Consider the following 23,910-nt stretch of genomic DNA (forward strand, 5'->3'; position numbering starts at 1 on the left):
GTTGAAGTTCACAGCCTTTATGTTTAGGTGATTATAGAGAACACATCTGGTATTCTGGTGGTCTAGACAGCTCCGCTACTGCTGGCCCGTGACTAAATTAATAACGCTCAGACACAGCAATTTATAAACCTGTTACACCTGGGATTTAAATTAGTGTACAATGTTGGCCTGCACATTTCTTAAATCATCCAATTAACCATAGTGCAGTATGTTAACACCGCTTCATTTGGGAATGATGACTGAGTGTTTGGATGTTATTTAACTGGGACAATGTAATTTCATCCCAAACTTGAGTAGATGAAGTATATCTTTCAGTTTTCTGGTGTAGTTTTATCCTCAGGAGAGGGATAAAACTAATTAAACGGCGCTTCTGAGATAGTTCCCCAGTACGACGATTATCCAGACATTGAACGCAACGCGGGTATGACGTACTTTGGTCGCCAAGGGAACCGTTGTAAATCACAGACTGCTGGCGTTGAAGCTGAAGTTTTTTTGTTTCAGTCGTGATTCCTGGACGAGGGTACAACTAGAAAATTTCTTTTATTTACTTAAAAACATTAATTGGAGCCTGCCATAGCATTACATAGGGAAGGGCAGCGACTGCCTTTATTGTTCTACACCTAATAGAATGTCTCTTTATATATTTATTTATTATTCTTCCGTCACAGTTAATGCCTTTTCCCTAAAAAAAATTTTGTAGCTATTTTTCTTATTTATTAGCCACGCTTAGTATACTGAATGGAGTAAGTCAATGTAAGACTACATGCCCCACATGTTACTGACAGCATTTAGGCTAATGTTATCTATTTGGCTCATTTTGACTTGTACACTAATTTCAACGTACTGAATGGCATAAGTCCATGTTAGTCAACATGCTTTTGACTCTACATAGTATTGAGTACATTGTAGCTTACTTTAGCATTGATGCTAATTTGTAGCATCAGAACGCTGGGTTCCACACTTTGGCAGGTCCCGTTTAAATTTCTTCAGAAATGTTCTAGTCTTTTTTTAATGCAGTTTAATGTTCTACTGTATTGTTTGTGCTATATTGAGAAGCACGTTGTTATATTTATCTGGAAAAACGTGTTATATTGAACATATTTTTTTGTGATTTGTATAGGTATGAAAAAATGGGCTTCTGCTTTTTTTTTAACTCTTAAAAGTTTCAAATTATTAAAAGAATATCAAGCAAAGATTATGTAAGCAAATGTAAAAAGTCACTAAATTATCTAGTTTATATAAAAAAAAACTATACTTGTGTTGAAAAGAAGCTGCAAACAAATTTATTTTGGATTGCTTAATTAAATTTATCTAGACAAACCCACGCCTGTCTCCCTGCAACATAAACGTCACTAAAGGGTTTCAAAAAGCAAAAGATTATGTCCTGAAATTCATATATAGATTAAAAACAACATCATTCACATCTATTAGGCTGGAAAAAATGTCAAAACAATTTCTAACAAGGCTTTGGGACTCCAGTGAACCACAGTGAGAGACATTATCCACATATGGAGAAAACTTGGAACAGTTGTGAACTTTCCCAGGAGTTTCCAGCTGAAGAAAATTGTTCCAAGGGTCTATGGTCGACTCATCCCAAAGGTCACATGATAACATCTAAAACAAAGCAACACTTGCTTCAGTTAAGCTCAATGTTTATGGTCTAAATATTATAAAGAGATTAGGGAGAAAGAGCTTTCATGTCAGATTGTTAAGGTAAAATATGATCCAAACCATAGCTTCACACCATATTAAGATTTTAAATGTTGTCTTGTCAATATCTATACTTAAGTATAATATTTTTTTAAGCTCACTAATGTCTGAATTAAAGCAATTCTGCAAAGAAGAGATTAACAAAATTCCTCAGCGATGAAAAAAAAGAAAATCCCTGTCATTATGGTTTGGATTATTTTTGTCCCTGAATAAGTTACATAATCATTTGAAAACTGCACATTATAGCTTTGTATTGAAATGTGTTTGATGATATGAAATATTTACAAATTACAAAAATAAATAAACAGAAGAAATCTTCAAATACTTTTTGCTACAGGACATTTTTTAGATATTTATTCTTACATGGTAAAAGCCACTTACGCTGCTTCTTATTTACCTTGATTTAGTTTCTTAAATGAAAGTTGGGAATCCATTAAGTATTCGTACTGGAGTTAGTTCCAGCTGAATCTGTCTGCAACTGAAAATGTAATATCCCTCAGGTAAAATCTGTGCATCAGATGTTTTTACTTCTGTGTCTTCACAATGTGTTTACCCTCACAGCCATGTCCAACAGCTCTGAACAGAAAGATCAGCATTTGGGGAGTGATGTCCAAGGAGCACAGCCTGCTGCTGAGGCTCCTCAGGAAGCAGATATCCTCACTGACTCCCCGGGCCAAGAAGAGCGTCTAGAGGAAAGAGAGGCACAGTCGCTGGGCTGTGCGAGGAAAAAAGAGAACACCTCCGGCGCTGCTTTTGTAGACAACGAGGTCTTGAGGTCACAACAAGATCAGGCCAGAGATTATTCGTCACATGCAGGCACAAGAGAGGACACGGCTCCCACTGCCGACAGGGTGGGAGCTGATGCTAAAATGTACGAGAGGAAACTGAGAAAGGTGAAAACGGTCACCAAAAGCATAACATTAGGAAACCAGGCGCAGACACACACTTTTATTTGCTAAAGCTTTGTGTGTATGTGCTCCTGTCTTACTCAGGGGTTGAAGAAGTTGTCAGGACTGAGTTGGCCCAGCAGAGACCGCCTTGCGGTGTTCAGTGACGTCTTTGATGATGTATGTGAAGACTTGCCAGTATTTGGACGCATCCTGAGGGAAATCAAGGTTTTTCCATTTCCTCTGTACCCACTTGCACATTTTTAGCATGTGCCGTCAGATGTATCCGAGCCGAGAGAGAGTGAGTCCCCGGTGTAGCGAGCGCAAGTAGAGCAACCACCGGAACCTGGTCTTCATGTGTCAGGGAGCAGGACTTCTGAGGGCAGCCGCTCAGTCGCTGCTCATTCACATGGAAACGTATCATTTCATGGAAGTTTCTTTTTCCACATGACAGCGTTGCACAACTCTGCATTTTAATGTTTCTGTTCAAATGGAAGCGATTGTTTCATTTACTGTCAAGGCTGACAGATGGATGACAAGAGCTGGATGAAAACGTACTCCGACAATCCAGCCAGGGTCAAAATACAAATATATCAGATAAAAACACAGGCACTAATATTTGGTCAGCTGGATGCAAAATTAAATAACTATCCTTCAAGATATTAGATGACTCTTCTTATCAGAATTGGTTGGTTTTCTGCTATAAACTTTAGCTTTAACATTTATTGATTCAGTATATTCTGTCATGTTCTGCCAGAAAACTTGTAAGATAGTTTGATCAGTTACTGATCAAATATATGCAAACTAATTAGAGAAAAATTGAGAAAAAAAAAAAAAAACATTGTTCTCGAATATTCTGGCACTTAACAAATTTTGGTAAATAACTAAGATACAACAAGGAAAGTTTGGTATTTTTTGCTTACAGTTGACAAAAGCATAATATTTGGACAAATTAAGTCTGAATATTAAGTAAAATGTTGTTTTTTTTCTTCCAGACTGAATATGATTTATACATCAATCACATGATGGAGACCCATTCCTCACAAGATAACGTGGTAAATGTAAACGCAGATAATGTCACACTAGAAAATGTCCAGAATTACACGCTGCACATGTTTTTTTTTACAACAATATAAATAAACCAAAACTAATTTTTTTCTTGGTCAGGCAGTTTCAAAGACAATGAAAATATATATTTGTATTTCTGAGGTATGGAAGGAAAAGAAGTTAAGATGAGGGAAAACTGCTCAATGAAAGTACAATACCCTGCAAAAGTATCCTGCCTTTCAAACATTTTTACCACAAACTTTATCCAACTGGAGCTTTATGTGACAGACCTGAACAAGTTGGATGTGTATGAATGGAAGGGTCTGTATTTCTTTCAGTCGTCTTTTGACTTGCTTTATTTGTCGATGTGTCTGTTGCATTGCAGACGCTGCAGCCATTTGTCAGCGACGTTATCGATTATTTTATAGTCAGTGATAAGGAAGTGGAGGGTGCAGAAAAAGGGGTTTGCAGTCTGGAAGAAGAGGCCAAAAGCGCTCTCGGGGAGAATAAACGGTACTGCAGTGATGTATTTAATAACAGAAGACCTGAAAATCATTTCTAGTTTAACGCTTTCTATTCCCTCTTTTTTTTTTTTTTTTTTCAGAGCTCAAGATGAGCTAAAGAACTTTCCGGATGAATGCAGTAGCACGCAGAGTGAGTCTGATAGCAACATTTGCATGCATCATCATTAGTAAACCACATGTAAAAATCTGCTTTATTATACAGCTTCCTGCAGAGCATGCAGAAAGTGCACACGGTTATTTTCAACATGCATTTTATCAGGTTCTCACACGTCAAAAATGTCCCCTTCATTTTATTGTATTGACACATGTAAAGAGAGAGTATCACTGAGAAAGCACTGCATTCATACCACCTGTAGTGGTGCATGTGTTCAAGCACAGACCCGTCATTATTCCCTGTTTTGCATTGACGCACGTTGCCCCTTCTGTGTGTGGGCAGAGACATCCCTGTCCAGAAAAGAGGACAGCGGGATGCCCATCGACTACAGCGACATCGTCCAGGTCAGGAAACTTCAGGTTCTGAACGTGTTGGAGGAGATCCGACATCTAGAGGAGGAGATCCATGAAAGGATGGCATGTGCTGTTGCGAATGCAGCCACTGAACGAAAACTCAAAGCTCTAAAGGTCCTAAAAGATAAAAAGATCCACCCTGTTCTTTTCTAAAACCGCTTGATTAGCACAACTGAGCATGTTGTGTGTTTCCAGGCAGAAACAATACATCTGATAGTTTCAAATGACCGAATGAGGACCCTTAGCAAGGCAGGACAGCTTTTAGAATTTTACTTTTCTCTGACTATAAATTTAAGTATTATTAGGTACAGCCGGATGCTTCACTCTGTGACATGTCCCTTTATTTTAAGGATCTACAGAACAACATCACTTTGGTGTTGGACAGAGAGAAGCCAAAAGAGGTCGTCAGACGGTATGTGGCATATTCCATACGTGTGTCGTGTTACTGGTTTGTTGCTTTTCTTTATAATCATCTTCTTCCTTGTGTTCCCCCCCAGGATGCTGTGGAAAGAAATAGAAAGGGATCTCCAAACAAACGAATAGCTTCAATCATCAGCATCTGACAGTCACACAGTATATGCAGGATACAAAATATCTGTAACAGAACGAAACAATAAACCTGTCCTTTGCACCAGCACCAAGAAATACACACTTCTTGGTTCTGGTGCATCATGGCAAATTAGAATAAAATACATTAAATCTATTTTAAGATATGTCAAAATGTGGAAATATCCTAGGGATGTGACTTCAGAGCTGTTTTTGCTTTTATGTCCTACTTTGATGTTCTTCACATAAGTTTTAGTATTAGACATTTGGCACTTTCCATGTTATTTGAATAGCCGAAGCAGACACGTTTGTCAGTGTTAACAGGAAATTACACAATAAAAACACGGAGTAAAGAAACTTAAACATTGGCGCATTTTCACCGATATAATAAACCTGCGTGTAAATGTGTGAACAAGTGACAGCTGTACCTTGTGGCAGGAGTTTAATTTTCTTCACAAACACAAGAGGGCAGCAGAGGAACGTGATAAAAGTCCAATACTGGACAGATTTGAGCAGTCGCCTAATACTTTCAGTGGCTTTGCTCCGGTTTTGTTTATTAGTTTCTAGCTTCATTTCAATTCTGTTATGGTTCTTTATTAGGTACACTTAAAGCTGCTCTTGAAAAGATAAAACCGACCTACTTCCTATTTTCCCAATGGAAATGATAATTTTATGCTTGCCTCTGTTTACATTCTGTGCTGAGTTGTCAGACTGTGACCTTTATCAAAACCAGTAAGGATAGTTTGAGGTTTGTGATGTCTTGAGAAAGGTCACGGCGGGGTTGGTGGGGTATTAAAAGAAATACAAAGAGCATTTTCCTCTAGTTTCCATGTGACTCAAATGGTGAAAATCTACTTAAAACTTCATGACTAAAAACTGAGGAAAAAATAATCAAAGACGTGTTACAGAATGACTAAAAATGAGAGAATTAGCCGAATTTAAGCGACCTTTCTATGTGCTGATATGCTCGGACTTTTACCCCTGATATGACAGAGTGCCTTGCTGTCGACAAGAACCTAATCAAAGGTCAAAGTCTGCACTCAGGCTAACAGAGTCAGTGAGAACTAAGCTTTGGGATGTCCCTCACCGTCTGAGCTCTTCCTTCGTTTGAAACCTGACTGAAGACTACAGCTAGCTGACGAACATGTTGCCCCGGACTGCGGCCCTGTTCCTCCTCTGTGCGTCTACAGGAATGTGTGCCACCTTGGGATACTTCCAGACTGAAACCTTGGAGGACGGGGAAGTTGCTACTGTTGTCGCTCAAGCTGCCCCTCTAGATTCTGCTTTTGACGACAAAATATTTGGAGCAGATAACTCAGGACTAGACCTACCTGAAGTCCAAGTCCAAGAGCCAGAAACAGACAAGGATAAGCCCGATGGAGTCTCTGCCGCTATGGAAGGGTTTGCAAAGAAAGCCGTTACTCAGGACCAACCTCCACCTGAAGAGGAGGCCAATGAGATCAGGCCAGTCCAGACAAACAAGGCCTCCAATAAACCCCAGGCACAAGAAGAAGCAAGCAGCTGGAGTCTCAACTCCATCAGGGACAGTTTCCAGACGGTGCACGGATACTTCGACTCCCTGGTGGAGCTGGTCGGGGGACACAACGGTGTCTGTCAGTACCGCTGCCGATATGGTAAAGATGAATCTTGCACTTTCACTGCATATTAGCTTTGGTGCACCAAGTGGTCACGGTGTTGCCGATACTGTTTACTGAACAAAAAATGCAGATTTAAGGAATCCCCAAAAACTGTCCTTATGGTTTACTTTGATCATACATAGTCAACATGTTTTGTCCTGAATTAAAAAGGATTCGTTGCAGGGCGTGGGTCCTTTCTGTTACGCAATCAGTGCACAGAAGTTGCGTCACATCTGACAGCAGAGATTTACAGTAGCGCTGTGATTGGGGGGGGGGTGTTTGATTACAAATGTTGTCTAACAAATCTCTGAGGTCTTCATGAATCATCTCTACATAAGATCAGCTGCAGATGTTCTCAAACAGATGTTGCATGACGCCTGACAGAGATCTGTAACAAACGTCTGGGGCCTTCACAGAACAGCCGTGTTCATTCTTATTCTTCCACAGGAGCACTCCCACTTCCTCGGCCCGGATACAAGCATCAAGAACCCAACGGCTGCAGCTCGTCTCTGGTGGGCTTCCAGGTGAATGCTGCTGTAGGTGGCCTGCTCATAGCACCATCAGCAACAACAATTATCTGAGTATTTTCCACCTTCAATGTTTTTTTAGGTTTTTTTGTAAAAAGGGACGGAAAAATCTGACGGCCTTCCGTCACTTATTTTATTTAAATCAATATGACGGCATATTATATGGCCATTGTGTGTGTGTGTGTATATATATATATATGTGTGTGTGTGTGTGTGTGTGTGTGTGTGCGTGTGTGTGTGTGTGTGTGTGTGCAGGAAAAGTAAAGACAAAAATTGGAAAGGAAAAAGTTAAATTTTTTTAGATTAATCTCAGAAATTTTCCAGAAAAAACGTGGGACATTTCTGAGTCTCAAAAGTTGAAAATTTTAAACTTTTGAAATTCAGAAATGTTCATAATTTTTCTAGAGAATTTCTAAGGTTTTTTGGTGGAAATTTTATACACATAAGTAAACAACTTAAGAGCAGGTACGTTGAGCTTGTACAATTGTTTTAAGGGACCACTTGGTGCAGACGGTTTCAATTTTACGCACAGAGAAGACCACTAAAATCAATCAACATTTCCGTCAGAGCATCACCTATGATCTGCTGTGGGATTATTCTCATGCTCACAGGATTAGGTAACGTTCAGCAAGTCTTGCCGACTTCTGATCACTTCAATAAGTGAATTATTACCCTATTTCAAAACTTTGTCAGAGAAAAAGTTGAATGTATTCATCTTGATGATGACACAACGTGAATTATCTGTTCAGTTTATTGAACATTAAGCAGAATGAAAATTAAATGGAACCATTTTAAAAATTGAGTGGCAAAAATAAACATGATAGGATTTTTTTGACACCATCAGTCAATGAAAAACTCTAGCGTGACTTCTGGTAACCACAACAGAACCCTGTGCACTGGTGAACCAAATTGACATTTAGCTCTCTTTTACACCAGCTTGACGTGGGAATCCCTGCTATGACAAGGTGCTGCAACCAGCTGGATGTGTGCTACGACACTTGCGATGTGAACAAGTATGACTGTGATGCCAAGTTTCGCTCGTGCCTCCATGACATCTGCTCTGACCTGAAGAAGAGTCTGGGGTTTGTGTCCAAAGTGCAAGGTGAGATTTTTGCAAAAAAAAACTTTGGTTTTGTTTATTAAAATAACCACCAGGAAGGAGTTACAAAAAAAATATTGATGTATTTTCCTTCCATCAGCTTGTGAATCAATGGCAGACGCCCTCTACAACACAGTGTGGACTCTGGGCTGCAGGCCTTACATGAACAGCCAGAGGGCATCGTGCATCTGCGAGGGAGAGGAGAAAGATGAACTGTAACGCAGAACACTGTGGTCCACTCCTCTATATAATTCAAAGATAACAGAGTCATGGACATTTCCACATATTACAACAAGAGAAGACACTTCTCAAGAGAGCCCTCTTAAAGGAGTAGTTCAGAATATATGAAGTTGAGGTCAACTGAGAGGCTATGAGCAGTTAATAGCGTTAGGCGTCTTCATTTTGCATGAATTCAGATTAGATGAAGCTAACAGCTAGCCTGAAAACGGCCAAGACCAAAACAGAAAAATTTATCTCATAAAACAATTTCAGTCTCCAAAGCTATTGCTATTTGATGAAACTCTTAATAGTTCCCCGTTTTTGAAAGGTGTCATAAATCCTCAGAGCTATGGAAAGCTAACGGCTAGCTAACTAGGGTGCTCTTATCTTAGTTGAACAATTTAAGCTAATAATGCTTCAATCAGTATAATGCTAACCAGACTTTCACAGGCACAGCAAGGAGAGTTAAGCAGGCAAGATATTAACTGCTTATAACAGAATCATGGAAAAATATGAACTATCCCTTTAAGATTTAGAGATGAGGAAATTAAAAAGATGTAAATGGGGAATTCAGTGATTCAGAAAATGTATTAATACAGGGTTCAAACAGATATTGTGAGTCTGAAGATGACCTTCAGCATCTGCATTAATTGCTTATGCATATTTACCTCCTCATCGTAGGTCAAATTTTGGTTTCTATGACTCCATTACCATAAATTACTTGATGACTCCAAACAAAACACCTGATATGAAAATGAGAAGAAGATTTTGGTCGGATTAATTCCCTCTCGATTGAAATTTCAAGATAATAACTGGAGTGCAAGCGGCACAGCGCAGCGTTGTGCGCAGCCATCTAAAATTTCTCAGAGCTTCAAGACCAAGTCGAATGCCTACTACAGCACATAGTTTAATTTATTTTTTTTACTTTCCATTTAATTTGAACTTAAATGACAACATTACCTATAGATTAGCTTCCAGAGTGATGAGCCATGTGCATTATTACCGACGCGCATCTCTGCTGGCCTGCAGTAATGTCTGACATGCTCCCAGTGCTTTGATTAAGCTCAGCAAATGAGTCAAAATGCATCAGCGGAAGGGCCGTGTATTTTCCAAGTTAATGATGGTATGAAATTTAAACTAGTCCGAGTCTCGAAGTTGCAATCAATCCAGAGAAAATGTCCTAACAGTGACATCCTGATAAACATCTGCTGTGCTGTGGGCCCAGCCATCAGGTTTGTAATGGGGCTGTCAATCATTATAATGTCAGTAATACAGCTGTGAGACACTGAAGCTTGGAAGAATATGTGTATTCTGTGTGTACGTGTATTTATGTGTGTAGGACTTTAAAGGGACAGTGCAATGGACTGTATGTCTGCATCTATTTGGTGCTTTAACTACCAAATAAACTGAAATGGTCACCTCATTTGCAAGAGTAATTTATGTGCTGGCATATTTTTCTGCTGGTTGTTTTAGAGACACTCGTCTAAGGCAGGATGTAAATAGGTCCTGTGTTCAATGTTTGCTTTTGCTGATTGTTTCTAATCCAAATCTCCCGTCGTGCACGTCCACGGCAGCGCTGGGCGCAGCGGGTGTCTCCTGCCCCGCACACCAACACCCGACAGTGGAGGAACACTTGCTGCAGAAAAAGGAAGCCATATTGTTTTTCGAGGCAAATGGCATCTAATGCCGGTAATTCATTGCAGTCTGTTTCTACAGTACAGAGCAACTCACACATTCACCAGCTGGCTCCCAGCATGCTAGATTTACTTACTTGGCTGTCCTTGCCAATGAACTTGAAGACGGGGACGTGGTAATGCTTGGAGAGCTGGTCCTTTGATGAATACTGTGTCACCGTTTCATCGGAGATGCATCTGAGTGAGAAAAACGGAGTCAGAAAAGCAGTGGATGTTTGGCCACAGCACCTGCTCATCCATATGTGTTTTTAAAGGCAGTTCGTCAGCATCAGCTGTCCTAATCTAGAGAAACCCGCAGATAGCAAATACACAAAGAATTTCCTGAAAGAAACTGGGAGAATAACCAGAGGATCAAGTGAAAAGGAATGAGAGAGAAATTAATAAATACTGGGAGTGTGAATGTTGGAACAATGAACCAGGATGACTACTAACAGGTTGCAGGGGAGAGGGGAGAGAGAAAACGGCACAGGGGCCGAGGGAGAGTACACAACAGAGGAACTAGAAAAATAAATCTGGCACTAAAGAATGACTCAACATAATGAACCTAATAAGACCAGATTACTAGACCAAAGAATTAAACATGGTAAACTAGAATCACTAAGACAGACTGAAGGAAATTAAAACAGGCACAAGGATGATCAAAGGAAGACACTAAGGAACACAGAATAACAATGAAACTAGAATTTTATTTCATCTTTTTCTGGACTACTTTTTGTCTTGAAAAAAATAGAATATCTTAGGAGTAAATCAAACCCCCACCACTGCCAGTCAAAACAACCTGAGATCCTAACAGAATCTGGTTAAGATCTTCTGTGATTGTACATATTGTACAAAAGCTCAATCTTTTTCTCAGAAGACCCAAACACACAGATCCAATTACACTCCCATTAGAGTTTAGGAAACAACCAACATTTAAATTTATGATGGTGAGACAGAAAACGCTTTTTTACTGAGACTTGTTGCTGCATTTCTCCAACTGTAAACTCAGTGTAAGACGATGACTCTCCAAAAACACACACACACACACAACTATATATTTTTATGGCTTTTCGCACATACGAATAGTGCCAATAAATTATTAGCATTTTAAGTAACCATAAATTGAATTATGCAGCTGTCCTGCTGGTGCCAGTGCAGCAGCAAACGGAAAATTCACACTGAAACTTAAAAGTGATAGGACTTTAAATTTTTCTAGCTCCAGCTTTCATGTTTTCACTCCATATTCGCCAGTCTGTGGCGGTGGGTGCCTTTCATTTTACATTGCTTTGAAGAAGTTTGGGTTCTTGGTCCTGCAGCTGTCAGGCATCCAGCGAGGTTTTGGTGAAGCCAGAGCCGATTCTGCGACTCTTGCAGGACTAAATGTAAATCTGATCCTAACCCCAATCAGCTGTTTTCACAGTCTTCTCCTTCATAAACAGCTGATTTTCTACTTCCTGTTTTTACAGATTTTATTTTTTTCAAATTATTTTTCAAATTTTATTTCAAATATCCTTTTCAGATTATATATTTTTTTCATTTTTGTAAAATTTTAATCTGAATAAGTAAAATAAATAAAATCTGAAAAAATCGTGAACTGAATTAATGTAGGTTTAAATATTGTTTAAACAATATAAATTACCCTCAAAATGACATTTTTGAGTAAGAATTGTTACAAAGTTTCATTTTTGAAATGCATTCTTTTTTTCTTTGTTCTTTTCTTGCAATAATATTAAAACAACTTTAGTTTCGATCTGCATTTAAGTTACTTTCTGAAGTATGACTAATTCAAGTTAAGTAACATAAATTTGGTTTCTTTAATATAATATTATTAACTAAACCTTGTGAAATAATAAATATAGAATATAAAGATTTTTTTGGGGAGAAAAAATCATGTACAACAGAACAATACATACGGATGAAAAGCATAGTTAAAGTCTTTAGCTGTTTCAGGCTAAATAAATAACAAATAGATCAAATATTCACCCATCTTTGATGAGGTAATACTTCAGGGCCTGTTCGGCTTTGGGTCCTGGAGTAGCGAAACAGCTCTCCACCAGGACCGAGAGGCCCTCCACTCTCTCCTTTGGCTCCACCCCAAAGAACAGCGAGTCGTGCAGGTGGAGCTGCGGCGGGCTGCGGTACGGCTCAGAGAACTCTGCGTTCTTGAACAGCTCCAAGTTGAACCCAAAGACGCCCTCACTGTGGCTCTCCAGCTCCAAGGCTGAGCCCTGCAGAGTTGCCTGGTATCCGTCCGACACCTGGTACTCCCTCGGGAACTCGCATGTCACCGGGAGCAGTAACTTGCCGGTTCGGACTATTAAGTCCCTGCTGCTGCCGGGGATGCTCTGCGGCAGGCCTGTCACCAGGTTGGTCCCAACTATCTTGTTTTCCGTCACCTGGGAGGAAGCGTTTTTTTAGCCTTCACCTTTCACCTTTTGATCCTGCGTACTCTTAGAGTGTAAAGCAAAGCAGCTGACCTTCACCACCGTGCCACAGGTTTTGAGGCTGAAGCTCAGGTTGATGTGGGTGCCATTGGAGACTCCTCGGCAGGAAGAGTTTGACAGCGAAAGCTCCAGACCTCCAACGAGGTCTTTAGGAACGGACACCGTAATTGAGCTGGGATCACACCGGACTGGCACTGGGTGAGAATGAGAGGAGTCATATTCTCTCATTGTTCCCCACAATGATAATAAAATCATGCAAATATACACACAATATAAACTATACTTTCCCAAAACTAAGAGAATTTTCTGTAACTTTCTGAAACTTACCTGAAATGCTGCAGGCACTCTTCTTGAAAATAACCCGGTGCTTTGCTCAAACGTACCTGAAACCTACAGAGTGAAGTGCTAGATCTCACCAGGTACTTTCCTAGAAGTGTCCTGCAATTTATTGCTACTTCTCTGGAACTTACAGTCAGAGGTTGATAGTAACTAGTCACATTTATTTGAATAACGTTTTGGAAAAAAAAATCTTCTAGGAGAAGTTTTACAACAATGTACTCTTATTTTTACTTGATTAACATTATCATGAAGTATTGCTACTCTTATTTGAGTAAAACTCCTGGATACTCTACCCTCTCTGAGTATAACTTTACTCTAAGAAGAACAGAGATATTTTAGCTAACAATGCATCAAATATTCACTTCCTGCTAAAGAGCCCCCTGGTGGTTGAAGAAAAAGCCGCAACGGGCTGTAAGCCGCATGGTTCAAAGGGTGTGGAAAAAAGTAGCGGCTTATAGTCCGAAAAGTACTGTAGTTATTTGTATAGTATTGTTGTCATTTTAGTCTTCGAATTACCAGAATTTTGCAGAATTTAATATTTTTGTCAGATTAAATCACAGTAAAATATTAAGTCAGATTTACAATCAGTCACTCAGTACTTGTGTAAGTTGTTTTCTTTCGTTTTTTGTGTGTGTTTTTTGTTTCATTTCCCACCAAATACTTAATCACTCTTGGTTGAGTAATTACTTTGAGAGTTACATCTACTTGAGTATTATTTGGATACTCTACATTTTTTTTTACCAGTTACTTTCCTGGAGCTTCCAATGTAAGTTATTTCCTAAAACCATCAAACGTTTTTCATGCACTCGCAGCATTAATTTCCCAGAACTTAAATGGTTCTTACTTTGAACTTTCTTGGTCATTTACCTGAAACTTTCAATGTACATTCTTTTACCTTTTAGAGAACTTACTAGTTAACTTCCTGGAACTTACTGGGTACTTTCACATGCTGGACTGCATTATGACGTGACATGCGATACTTTACAGTATTCATATGACTTATTGAGTACTTTCCTCAACCTTATTAGGTACTTTTAGGGACTGAACAGTAATATAAAGTGGCACTAAATGTGGGACTTTTCCAGAAATTATCTGGTAAGTCACAGGAAAGCTCCTAGTAAGTTCTGGAAAGTAATATCATATGTGATAATAAGCAAAATGTCCAGAAACAAAAAGCTTAATGTGGGTGTAATATTTTCTTTAAAATGGTAAAGTAGTTAAAGACGAGCTATTATAAAAACGATCACAGATTAAATGTAACTGTTATTGCCGTTGGAAATGCTTTTTATCTGTTTGACCCCTGGAGACAAATAAAAGCATGTGTCTACTCTTTATCTAAAACATCTACCTGCTTCACACACAGGCACCCACCCTGGCATGTGCTTTTATCTTCTCCCAGCTCCAGCCCTCGGGGACAGCTGCACTGATAGGAGTTTCGCATCTGGGAGCAGACGTGGCTGCATCCTCCGTTGTTGACGTGACAACCCGCAATCTCTGCAGAGGACAAGGAACGAGGAAAGTAGTGAGAATGCAAAGCTGGTTCCTGTTTCATTACCTCAGTGTGGAGTGTCATATACCTCTGCAGTTGCGTCCGTCCTCGTCCAGCACGCGTCCTCGTCCGCACTCACAGCGCCACGAACCCTTGGTGTTCACACACGCCTCGGCACAGCCGCCATTCTCTTTATCACACTCATTTACATCTGAACACAGGAGACGCAGAGCCTATAGTCAGATACTATCTTCAGATGAGTCTTGTTTTTATCCACCGAGCCGCAGATGGGTGGAGTTTATCACCTCCGGGCAATACATTTTCAATTTTCATAGATGATGATAGATGGGCTTTAGAATGGAGCTTATAATGCAGAGAGGAGGCCGGTGAAGAAATAATGACATATGGAATAAGAGCGAAGAGTAATGTGGGAGTGCAGGGGGAGAGTGGACGGAGTGAGGATGGAGAAAGTCATTTTCAGAAAGCCTGATTGGGTTTATGAGTGACTGATGAGATAATGGCAGTTTGTAGGTTTATGGGCTCCCACACATTGGACAGATGCATAAACCTTCTGCGTGACATCAGAGGACATCACGCTCGTTCATCATTTTTAATAGAGACTCTGACCTTAGTCAAACTTTTAAATGGATGCATCTGAAAAGTTGTCAGGTTTTATTATGTAAACGGACTGGACTGGCATAGCTTTTAATCCCAGTTATTCACTGAGAACAACCAAGAGAAATAGAAAACGTAAATACTTTTTAAACATTGTTATTTTGGGTTACTCTTAGCAAGGTTTTAGCACTTTTAAAAATGCAAATTTTTGAGTTGCATTTCTGGCAATGCAGATCAAAATAATAACTAGAAACCCATCAATTCACAGTCCTTTTACTGTGTTAAATGAAAACAACAGGAACAGGATGTAAGAAAATAGAAGACAAGTGTTTCCTTGTATTATGATGCTGTCAAGGTGTGAGCGCTCTCTGCTAATATGGATAAAAAGCAAATAAAAACATTTGTGGCATGGAAACTAACTGTATAAATGCAGCATTATTTTGTGGTCCAAATAAACGTCATGAAAGAGGCATGAAAAGAAAATCTTCATGCATTTAAACAATTATTTTTTTCAAGATGAAATTGTTATACAATATACTTCAGTGGTTTTTTTTAGGTGCATAAGTTTGAATTGGTTTTGAAGTAAATATTGTGTGAAATAACTAGATACACCACCATTAATATCTGGTTATATGTTTGCTGGTTGCAGAGGAACCACACTTCTTTTGTAGCTAAGGTTCTGCCATAATTCTGGCTCAACATTTGACAAATTTTTTTATCAGTATTAGTTGAGCTGTTTTAAATTGTTTTACCTTTGCAGGGTTGTCTTGCGTTGTTCTAGTAGTTTTATCTCAGCTTGCTTAAGATATTCCAAAATTATACTTTATGACCTCAGGCAAATCATAATCTGGAAGAGCAGTGAACCCACTTTTACTTAAACAATAAGCAGACGTTTTGCAGGGAAAATGCATAAAAACACATCAATAACACCTCATCATGATCCAACTAATGGACATTAGGGGTGTAAGTTTATTAGCATGCATGTTTAAACTTAGATTGCTTGTGTGTTACAGAAACCCCCCGTGCTTTCAAACTTGTCTGTTTTTAAGAATCATAAAAGTTGTTACTTTGTGGGGAAAAAATCTGTTTGAATAAAATACTTAAAGCTCAAAATCAATATGCCATTCACTCGTATGATGAACATCTGACCAGAACTGCAGTTCAGAACTTGATACTTGTACTTAACATTTCTGTTGAGGGATGAAAGTAAAATTAAAAAATAAAATAAAATCTTTCGGCAGCAATTTAAAAATGAATAAAAGTATACGTTTTTATTTTTTATTTTTGCAGGAATGTTGCATTAAAAAAGGTCTGTTTTGTTTTTCTTCAAATCCAGTTTTTGTTTTTCTCATTTATCTTATTCTATTTACTCCACTTTTGCAGTGAAGAGAGAAATTGACCATTTGACATAACCATTAAATACAGTCAACACAGAGAAACAAGCAGCTCGTTCAAAAACATAAAGGGGGTTGGTCAAAACAAGCGGGAGCTCAACCAAAATGTTGATATGATATAACCAAAATTCAATATGATTGATTGACTTGTTATTGTTTTTCCTCAAACATTTCCTGCTCATCTGTTTTCAGTGTCCCCTGGTTTATCTCTGCCTTCTGCACAGCTTATCTCTTCCCTCCTCCCCGCCTGTCTCACCCAAGCACGTCTGCCCGTCTGGTCCCAGGACAGTTCCCGGCGCACAGCGGCACTCACATCTGGGACTTTTGCAGTCCACCTCATCACAGATATCATAGAAATCTGCACAAAACACGCAAAAATAACATCAGCCAAAATGAAAATGCCCCCTAAACAAGCAGAAAAAAAACTGTCACTCTGTTGTGAAAGTATGAGACCAATCATTTGTGAAAAAATCGAACTCCTCTGCCTTCTCCCACCCAGTACTCCCAGTGCTAACTACAGAACCAACCAATCAAAGCCAGGAGGAGGGTATTAGCGCTGTCAATCATGCTTGTGTAGCACTGCTCACACTCTCTCAACTGCTCTCTGCTATGCTCCAGCTCCTTCAGATAGCTAGTCTGCCATGAATGCTCAAGCTAGTCTTGTTTTTAACCAGGAGCAACACATTTCTTGAGACGGCAATAGTAGCTCAGGGAGGAGGTGGAGAAACTTAATTTTATCCAGATTATTCGTCTCATACACTGTCAGGACAGTTTTAATAAATATTAAAAAAAACATCTGTTTGTAAAAGTTACATTTGTAGCTTTAAGGAATCTGAACAACATCTGAGATGTTCTCTTACGGCCACAGTAAACGTGGAAGCAGACAGAAGGCCTAGGCAGGCGGTAGACAAAGTATCCTCCAGGACAGGCCTTCACATCAATGCTGGCGTTCCACTGGCAGCAGTTGTCCTTGAAGCTGGCGCAGACCGGCAGGGTCACAATCCCCTCATGGAGCTGCGGGTGGGTGCCGTTGAGCCAGACGGGGGCGTGGGTGCCGCAGTGGTTCTCAGAGATGCAGAAGGTAGGCATCGCGTCCCCGGCCATGCCAGTAAAGCGGTACCACTCCCCAGACATGTGGCTGTCACACAGGGGCACGCTGGACGACTGGTTGACGTGGAAGTCCGAGTTCCTCCAGGGTTCGTTCAAGCTGATGTAGGCAGAGCAGGGGTCAAGAGCTGAGAACAGGGGATGTGCAACATCAGAAACATACCAAGTGTGAGCAGAAACTTTGAAACTATTGCAGTCTGAAATAGCAACATCGTGAGCTTCAAGATAAGATATCAAAGGTGACCCATTATGCTTCCTAGAACAGGCTAGGATGTTTTGCTTGGGCTTTACAAAACATGTTCGGTACATTTTGTTGCACTAAATTGTTCTGAGACGGTGACATTTCAGTCCGGTTAGTTTTACTATTTTCAGAATGAGTTGTTTTAGGGCCTCTGGTCACTTTAAATCCAAATAAGCTGCTTGTGACCACATTCCTCAGTTTACATTCCCACATGAAAATGGCTGCAAACAGATGTTCAACTATACAATCGTACATCTTCGAAAAGTAGAAGTGGAGCCTCCTGTGCAGCCAAGAAGAAAGCAGCAAGTTTTTTTCTGGATGGTAAGTCAACAACAAAACACTTGTCTTTTCCAGCCGCCATTGCGCAGCGCAGACAGCGGTAAAACCAGCTGACCAAACACCTAGCTTTGGTTGTTAGGTGGCGTGCAGAGCTCTGCTGGGGTTGCTAGGTAACAGGTTGGTGTTCTATTGGGTTGCTAGGTGAGGCGCCATGCCTGCTGACTTGTAATGATACATTCAGAAGGCTTTTAAAACGGCTCATTTTCCAGACACCAAAAAATTAATGCCAAAACCAGGTGGGCGTTTATTTTCTTGGGCTGATGTTAGAAGCAGCAGAAACCCAAACAGAAGAACAAAAACGTGCAAAATGTGGAAGAAATCAGAAAGATTTGAAAATGAGCAAAGTTACACTGACGTTGACATCAGATTTGAAGCTTTTTGAATTCAACTGTGTCTAATTATTTGTTCTTGAGTTTTGGTCTGTCCTTGAGATTTTGTATTAACTGGTCTAAAACCAAACTTGATTATTTTTCACTGGACAGATTCGATTTAAAATACGATTTATGGCAGTATATTGTAGCCTTTTTTGTTAGGACCACCTGTGAAAAGCGCAATATGAGCGAAATTTCGCATTTCATTTTGCACTAATTGCAAATTTGCAAAATACAGTTGTGATTTGTTGAAAAAGTAACTGTAAATTGAGGTTCTTGTCTTTCTCAATAGTAATTGTTGAAATCTGTTTAGGGCATATCTACGTTTTTGATCCATTTTCAGGCCTGTTTATATCTTTGAATCAGGACAGGTGCGTGATGCTTGTCCCTTACTGTTAACCCGAAGTTTAAAGACAGCTGGCAGCATGTGGTCGATTCTCAATCCATCCTGTGAGTAGAGATTGATAAATACATCTAAAAAATAATTGTTTTTTTGTAATGCTCCCTTTTCCATAGAGTATCAAAGCTGCCATATTTGTATTCTCTGAGTTTTGGTCTGTCCTTTAGATTTCTGCATTAACATAATGCAGAGTGGCCGACCCGGTTTGAGTCCAGTCAGGGCTTCTGAAGGCTAAGGCTCATTTTTCACCAGCTTCCATCAGAGAGGCAGAATTTGACTCCCAGAAACTCAAAAACAGACTAGTGCTGCCCATTCCTTACAGCCATTAGCTTTCACTCTTGGCTGATTCTTATGATCCTTCCCTCAGCTTGGCTCTCTAACACTTTCCAAAGGTAATTTTCCAGTGCTGTGAGTTGTGGAGGCCACAGCCGTACTTTAATTCAGCTCCATTACAGTTGGATGGAAGACCGACATTTTGGAAATCAAATCTGTATTAGTGAGAAAATATGTCACTTTAATTTAGCTTAATGTGAAACTAGATGAGACTCTTAGCTATGATGTCCTCTCCTTTAATTACATCCGAATCTTAATTGATTTGAATATATTGTTCATGTACTTCAGGAAGTCACTTTAAAATGTAAAACTCATCCGTTATATAGATTTAATGTAGACAGGGTGACGAGTTTCAAGAGTTTATTCTTACTAATTTAGACGACTATTGCTAGCAGTGAATAAAAAAAAAACTGCATTAAGAAAATCAAAATGTTGCATAAAATGAATAAAAACACAGTTTAGATTGAAATCGCTACCTGTACAATTATGGGGAAGACCTCTGACTTGACAATTGTCCACTAAACAGTCACTGAAAGTGGCTTTCATGAAAAGTGGAGTGGAAGAAAAAAATCTTGTGCACAAGCGACAAGTATTGACTGTTTGGTCACTTTGTATGTAATTATGACCGTATCTGAGTTTCACTATTTGAATTGAAATATTGAAATAAATCACAATTTCAATGATTTACTCTCCTCTGTTCCTTTCTACTCTGTCTTACTTAAATTCATTGGCATGCACCTGTAGTTTAGAGTCTCTGCTTTGCCATTAGCAAACATTATAACTCCCTCTAAACGATCTGTCCGGCTCGTTTGGATCCAGCCAAGATAAATGGAAACACGGGGTCAGGTGTGACTGAGGTAAAAGCCAATGAGCTGCCAACACAGCAGCTCTTCATTCTGAAACTTCCGTCTGCTTTCAGTTGTTCAGCTGGAAAAAAAAAAGTGGAAGCTGTAAACAAAGTGCAGCAGAATAGTGAATAGTTTATCTCCACTCCATGTCCTCTCAGCACAGTAATTAAGAGGCAGATGCAAAACAAAGAAGACATGACAAGCGTGGGTAATGCGGGCGAGAGTGAGACTGTTAATGAGTTTGTAGAAGGAATGGAGAAACAGCAGGAGGTTGATCTGCTCAGCATCCTCAGAGACAAGATGGAGGCAGGGAACAGGTGAGCTGGTAACACTTCACTGACAATCTGCTCACTCAGTTTTATCTTAACTATTTACAGTATTCAGTAAATGAGAGCAGCTGTATGTCCTGATGGGTCTAGTTTGTCAGATTTAAAGTAGCTTTTGAAAATGGACAACCTTTAAGAAGGTACTAAATATGGTTTTCATTATCACCAAACTTCTGTTTCTTATTGGTCTGACGTAATAGTTTAGTTTTAAATATGTTTTTATTACTGGTAAGTGGAAAAACATAATTAACAGAAATAAAGGCTTTCAAACATTCATCTGTGTGTAATTAGGTGGGGATTAGCATTTTTTGCTGTCATCCTTCTCTCCTCTTATTGTTTAAATACATAAACAGTAACAGGATCCACACAGCTGGCACTCTTTTTTCTGATTTTTATCTGTAATTTAAACATTTATCCCTTTAACACCCAACTTAACAGCTGTGATACTTTATGTTTGGCCGTCACGTAAAAACGCACAAAGGTTACAGTTGCATTTTGTAATGTGTGGATTTAATTCAAATTACTTTCACTATATGTAAAGTTTGCCTATTAATATTTTTTTTGTTTCTGATGGAAAAAGTGAAATCTGAGATGTTTGTTCCTTTCAGAAGGAGTAAACATGAAAACAGCCTTTTATGGGATGAATGCGTGAACTAAACATGCAGCTTTTCCTGTCAGACCGTTCATCTCATCTTTCGCCCCGGGGTAATAAAAAATACCCCCAACATTAACAACAATTTTTTCCTCTGCTGGAGACATACGACTGACCTGAAGTTCTCCGGTTCCAGCTGCACAGAAGCGGCTGAGCGCTGACTCATGAGGACGAATGCTAATGCGAGCATTAAATCTTCCAGATGGGGCCTGAACAACTGAGTTCGGATGAGTCTGAGTAGTGTTTATTTTTACCTTATTTATGTCTTCCTGCCTTATTTTCATTAAAGTTTAGTTATTAATACTATAAAGCTGAAGATTGCTATGATTTCACAGCATCTGTATTTCAACCATTTCCTTCAGTTCTGGTATTCCTGGAAGAAATGTTCGTTTGTTATATGGATGATAATCTCTGGGTTTATTTCACTCAAGAAACGGACCGGAAAATGTATCATCATCAGAAATACTGAGATGGTTACTCTGTAAAAACCACAAAGTTAAAAGAATGCATACCCTGCATAAAATAAAATAAAACATTTCCTTCACTGTCTGACAATAAATCAGTAATTTTCCTGCTTGAAGCCACTCAGCTCTAAAACCGTTTCTATTTATCAGGAAGAGAAGACGGAGCTTGTCTCACTACTTTGCAACCCAGACGTCGATGCCATTGCTTTGTTAGTTAACAACATTGAAGTTAACTACAATGCTACCTTTGTCATTTCAGAGAGTTTTACAGAAGTGTAAACACCATGGAAATGCAAAGCCAAAATGTGTGAATTAAAGCCAGAATATTTGTTTTCAGCATCCAGAGTAAAATGAGTAGAGCACCACTGCTCTACAAAGAAGGTATTACATCAAACGCTACATAAAAAGCCAGTTTACAGTTTTTTTTAAAGATATAGAGCTCAATTTAGGAGGCAAGTCATGAGGTTTGATGAAACTAAACTGGACGTGTTTGGCCATAATGACTGTTACAAATTGTGTAAAGGAAGTGGGTTGCAAGTGTGAGATCAGAATTTTAACAGTGAAATAAAATGTAGGTGGCATCATGTTGTGTTTTGGTTTTGCTGCATAACCGATTGATGGACTTCAGAAAACAAGACGGCATCATGAGGAAAGAGTATTACATAGAAATATTAAAGAAATATCACAAGTGATCAGTAAGGATGTTAATATCAATGAATCAAATATACTGTATCACTATATTACGTACAACGTTGCTCACGTGAGAGAAAAATAGCGAGTTTATAAAGAGCGTGTAAATGTCTGCTTTCAAATACACATATAGCAAATATTCATGCACTGGCCACTTTATAAAGGTTGCACATCTAAGACTATAGGAGGTAATATACCGTGAGACTAGAGAAGCCATGTAATTTAGCTTTGCAGCAGAAGAAATGACTGAAACACGGCTGGTAAGATATAAACTCTTCACTGAACAATTCACTCACCTACACCTGCAAGTCCAAGAACCTCCTGCAGAAGATTGAGAATAACCAAGAGCATCATGGTGGATCGCTTCATCTGAGTTCTTCACTTAAATAAGTTTACTTCTCAGGTCTGTTTTAAATAGCTGCCTCTTATCTGTGTCATTTTGGAAATCCTCTTTCCCACCTTGAACTCTTGACCTTCCACTGGCCAAATCCTCCCATTGTTAGTCCTCTGTCCTCCTTCCTTCATTTACACTAGTTATTTATTTGCTTTTGTGCTGGGAATGACTGGAGTGACTGGTTTAGCATAATGGATCTTGCAGTGCTGTAAAAACTACACTGTAAAACATTTGAAGGGGGTTCAATTTGAAAATGATGCACGTAAAGTTAACTCGAAACCCAAGAACTAAACTTTATCAAGTTGATTCAACAAGAGACCCCAACGTTGAGCTGGAACTGAGTTGTTATAATTCCCTGTTGTGATTTTAATCATTTTACTTCATATTATGCAAGAAAAATTTCACTCACAATGTCGAGTTAAAATAGTTACTCAACTGAACAAAATGTTTAATAATGTATGTTATTAAACATCACAATGAATTACTTGTAAACCTTTAACTTGAACTATTTGAGGACATTGTTCTCAACCACTGAATTAAAATGAATATTTGCTTTAAAAACACACAAGATGGCAGATGGAGTAAACACAACTAAATGTGGCTCAAATGTTTTGTTTCTGATTTCTTTATCTTTGGTTGCTTTTTTGTCACACCTTACGAGAAACAGTAACTGCCCCCGTCTGTGCCACCAGCCACATCCGGCAGCTTCAATCAAGATCGGTTTAAGATCCCACCACAACGTATCAATCAGATTTAAGTCCATACTTTGACTGGGCCATTTAAAACCTTTATTCTATTCCCATTTGCAGCAGGACTTGCTGGTGTGTTTTGGAAAATGTTTGAGTTGAACAGAGATCGCTGGATGACTAACGTTGACCACCTCAAAGTTTTCCTACTGGTATGTTCTTTTTCTCCAGAACTCTGTTCATAAACACAATATATAATTCTTTGTGTAATGAATTAAATATACTTTTTGTGCATTAGCTAACTTTGTTAACCAAATAATACAAGGATTTATAGATTTGTATGTCTTAATTTCGCTCATACACAATCCATCTTCCAGTAAAACCAGATGCTAATGAGGAATT

General features: G+C 39.1%; 3 protein-coding genes and 1 long non-coding RNA gene across 5 annotated transcripts in view; 2 read left to right on the forward strand and 2 right to left on the reverse strand.

Moving 5' to 3' along the window:
• LOC145555013 (uncharacterized) overlaps nucleotides 1-23,910 on the reverse strand; it is a 273,441-nt gene that overhangs the window by 132,118 nt on the left and 117,413 nt on the right. The gene's annotated exons all lie outside the window — the stretch shown is intronic.
• Nucleotides 418-5,378, forward strand: LOC103477068 (uncharacterized protein C6orf118). Its single transcript, XM_008429957.2, has 10 exons — nucleotides 418-520; nucleotides 2,272-2,603; nucleotides 2,703-2,825; nucleotides 3,593-3,652; nucleotides 4,030-4,157; nucleotides 4,249-4,298; nucleotides 4,605-4,789; nucleotides 4,871-4,924; nucleotides 5,026-5,087; nucleotides 5,173-5,378. The coding sequence occupies exons 2-10, from the start codon at nucleotides 2,274-2,276 to the stop codon at nucleotides 5,216-5,218; spliced, it is 1,038 nt and encodes a 345-aa protein (XP_008428179.1). The 5' UTR covers nucleotides 418-520; nucleotides 2,272-2,273; the 3' UTR covers nucleotides 5,219-5,378.
• Nucleotides 5,515-10,126, forward strand: pla2g12b (phospholipase A2, group XIIB). Of its 2 annotated transcripts, none has more exons than XM_008429955.3 (4): nucleotides 5,515-6,855; nucleotides 7,306-7,394; nucleotides 8,322-8,487; nucleotides 8,585-10,126. In XM_008429955.3, exons 1-4 carry the CDS (start codon nucleotides 6,366-6,368, stop codon nucleotides 8,701-8,703), a joined length of 864 nt encoding a protein of 287 aa, XP_008428177.1. In that variant the 5' UTR covers nucleotides 5,515-6,365; the 3' UTR covers nucleotides 8,704-10,126. The 2 variants fall into 2 exon arrangements, with proteins under 2 accessions (XP_008428177.1, XP_008428178.1); XM_008429956.3 differs by having other exon boundaries at nucleotides 7,306-7,382.
• Nucleotides 10,124-23,880, reverse strand: oit3 (oncoprotein induced transcript 3). Its single transcript, XM_008429954.2, has 9 exons — nucleotides 22,725-23,880; nucleotides 17,518-17,892; nucleotides 16,914-17,015; nucleotides 14,737-14,859; nucleotides 14,531-14,653; nucleotides 12,854-13,014; nucleotides 12,360-12,772; nucleotides 10,475-10,574; nucleotides 10,124-10,339 (listed from the first exon to the last, which is right to left on the reverse strand). The coding sequence occupies exons 1-9, from the start codon at nucleotides 22,795-22,797 to the stop codon at nucleotides 10,187-10,189; spliced, it is 1,623 nt and encodes a 540-aa protein (XP_008428176.2). The 5' UTR covers nucleotides 22,798-23,880; the 3' UTR covers nucleotides 10,124-10,186.

The sequence above is a fragment of the Poecilia reticulata genome, chromosome 15, assembly GCF_904066995.2.
Source record: "Poecilia reticulata chromosome 15, P_reticulata-male-v2, whole genome shotgun sequence".
Taxonomy (NCBI): Eukaryota; Metazoa; Chordata; class Actinopteri; order Cyprinodontiformes; family Poeciliidae; genus Poecilia; species Poecilia reticulata.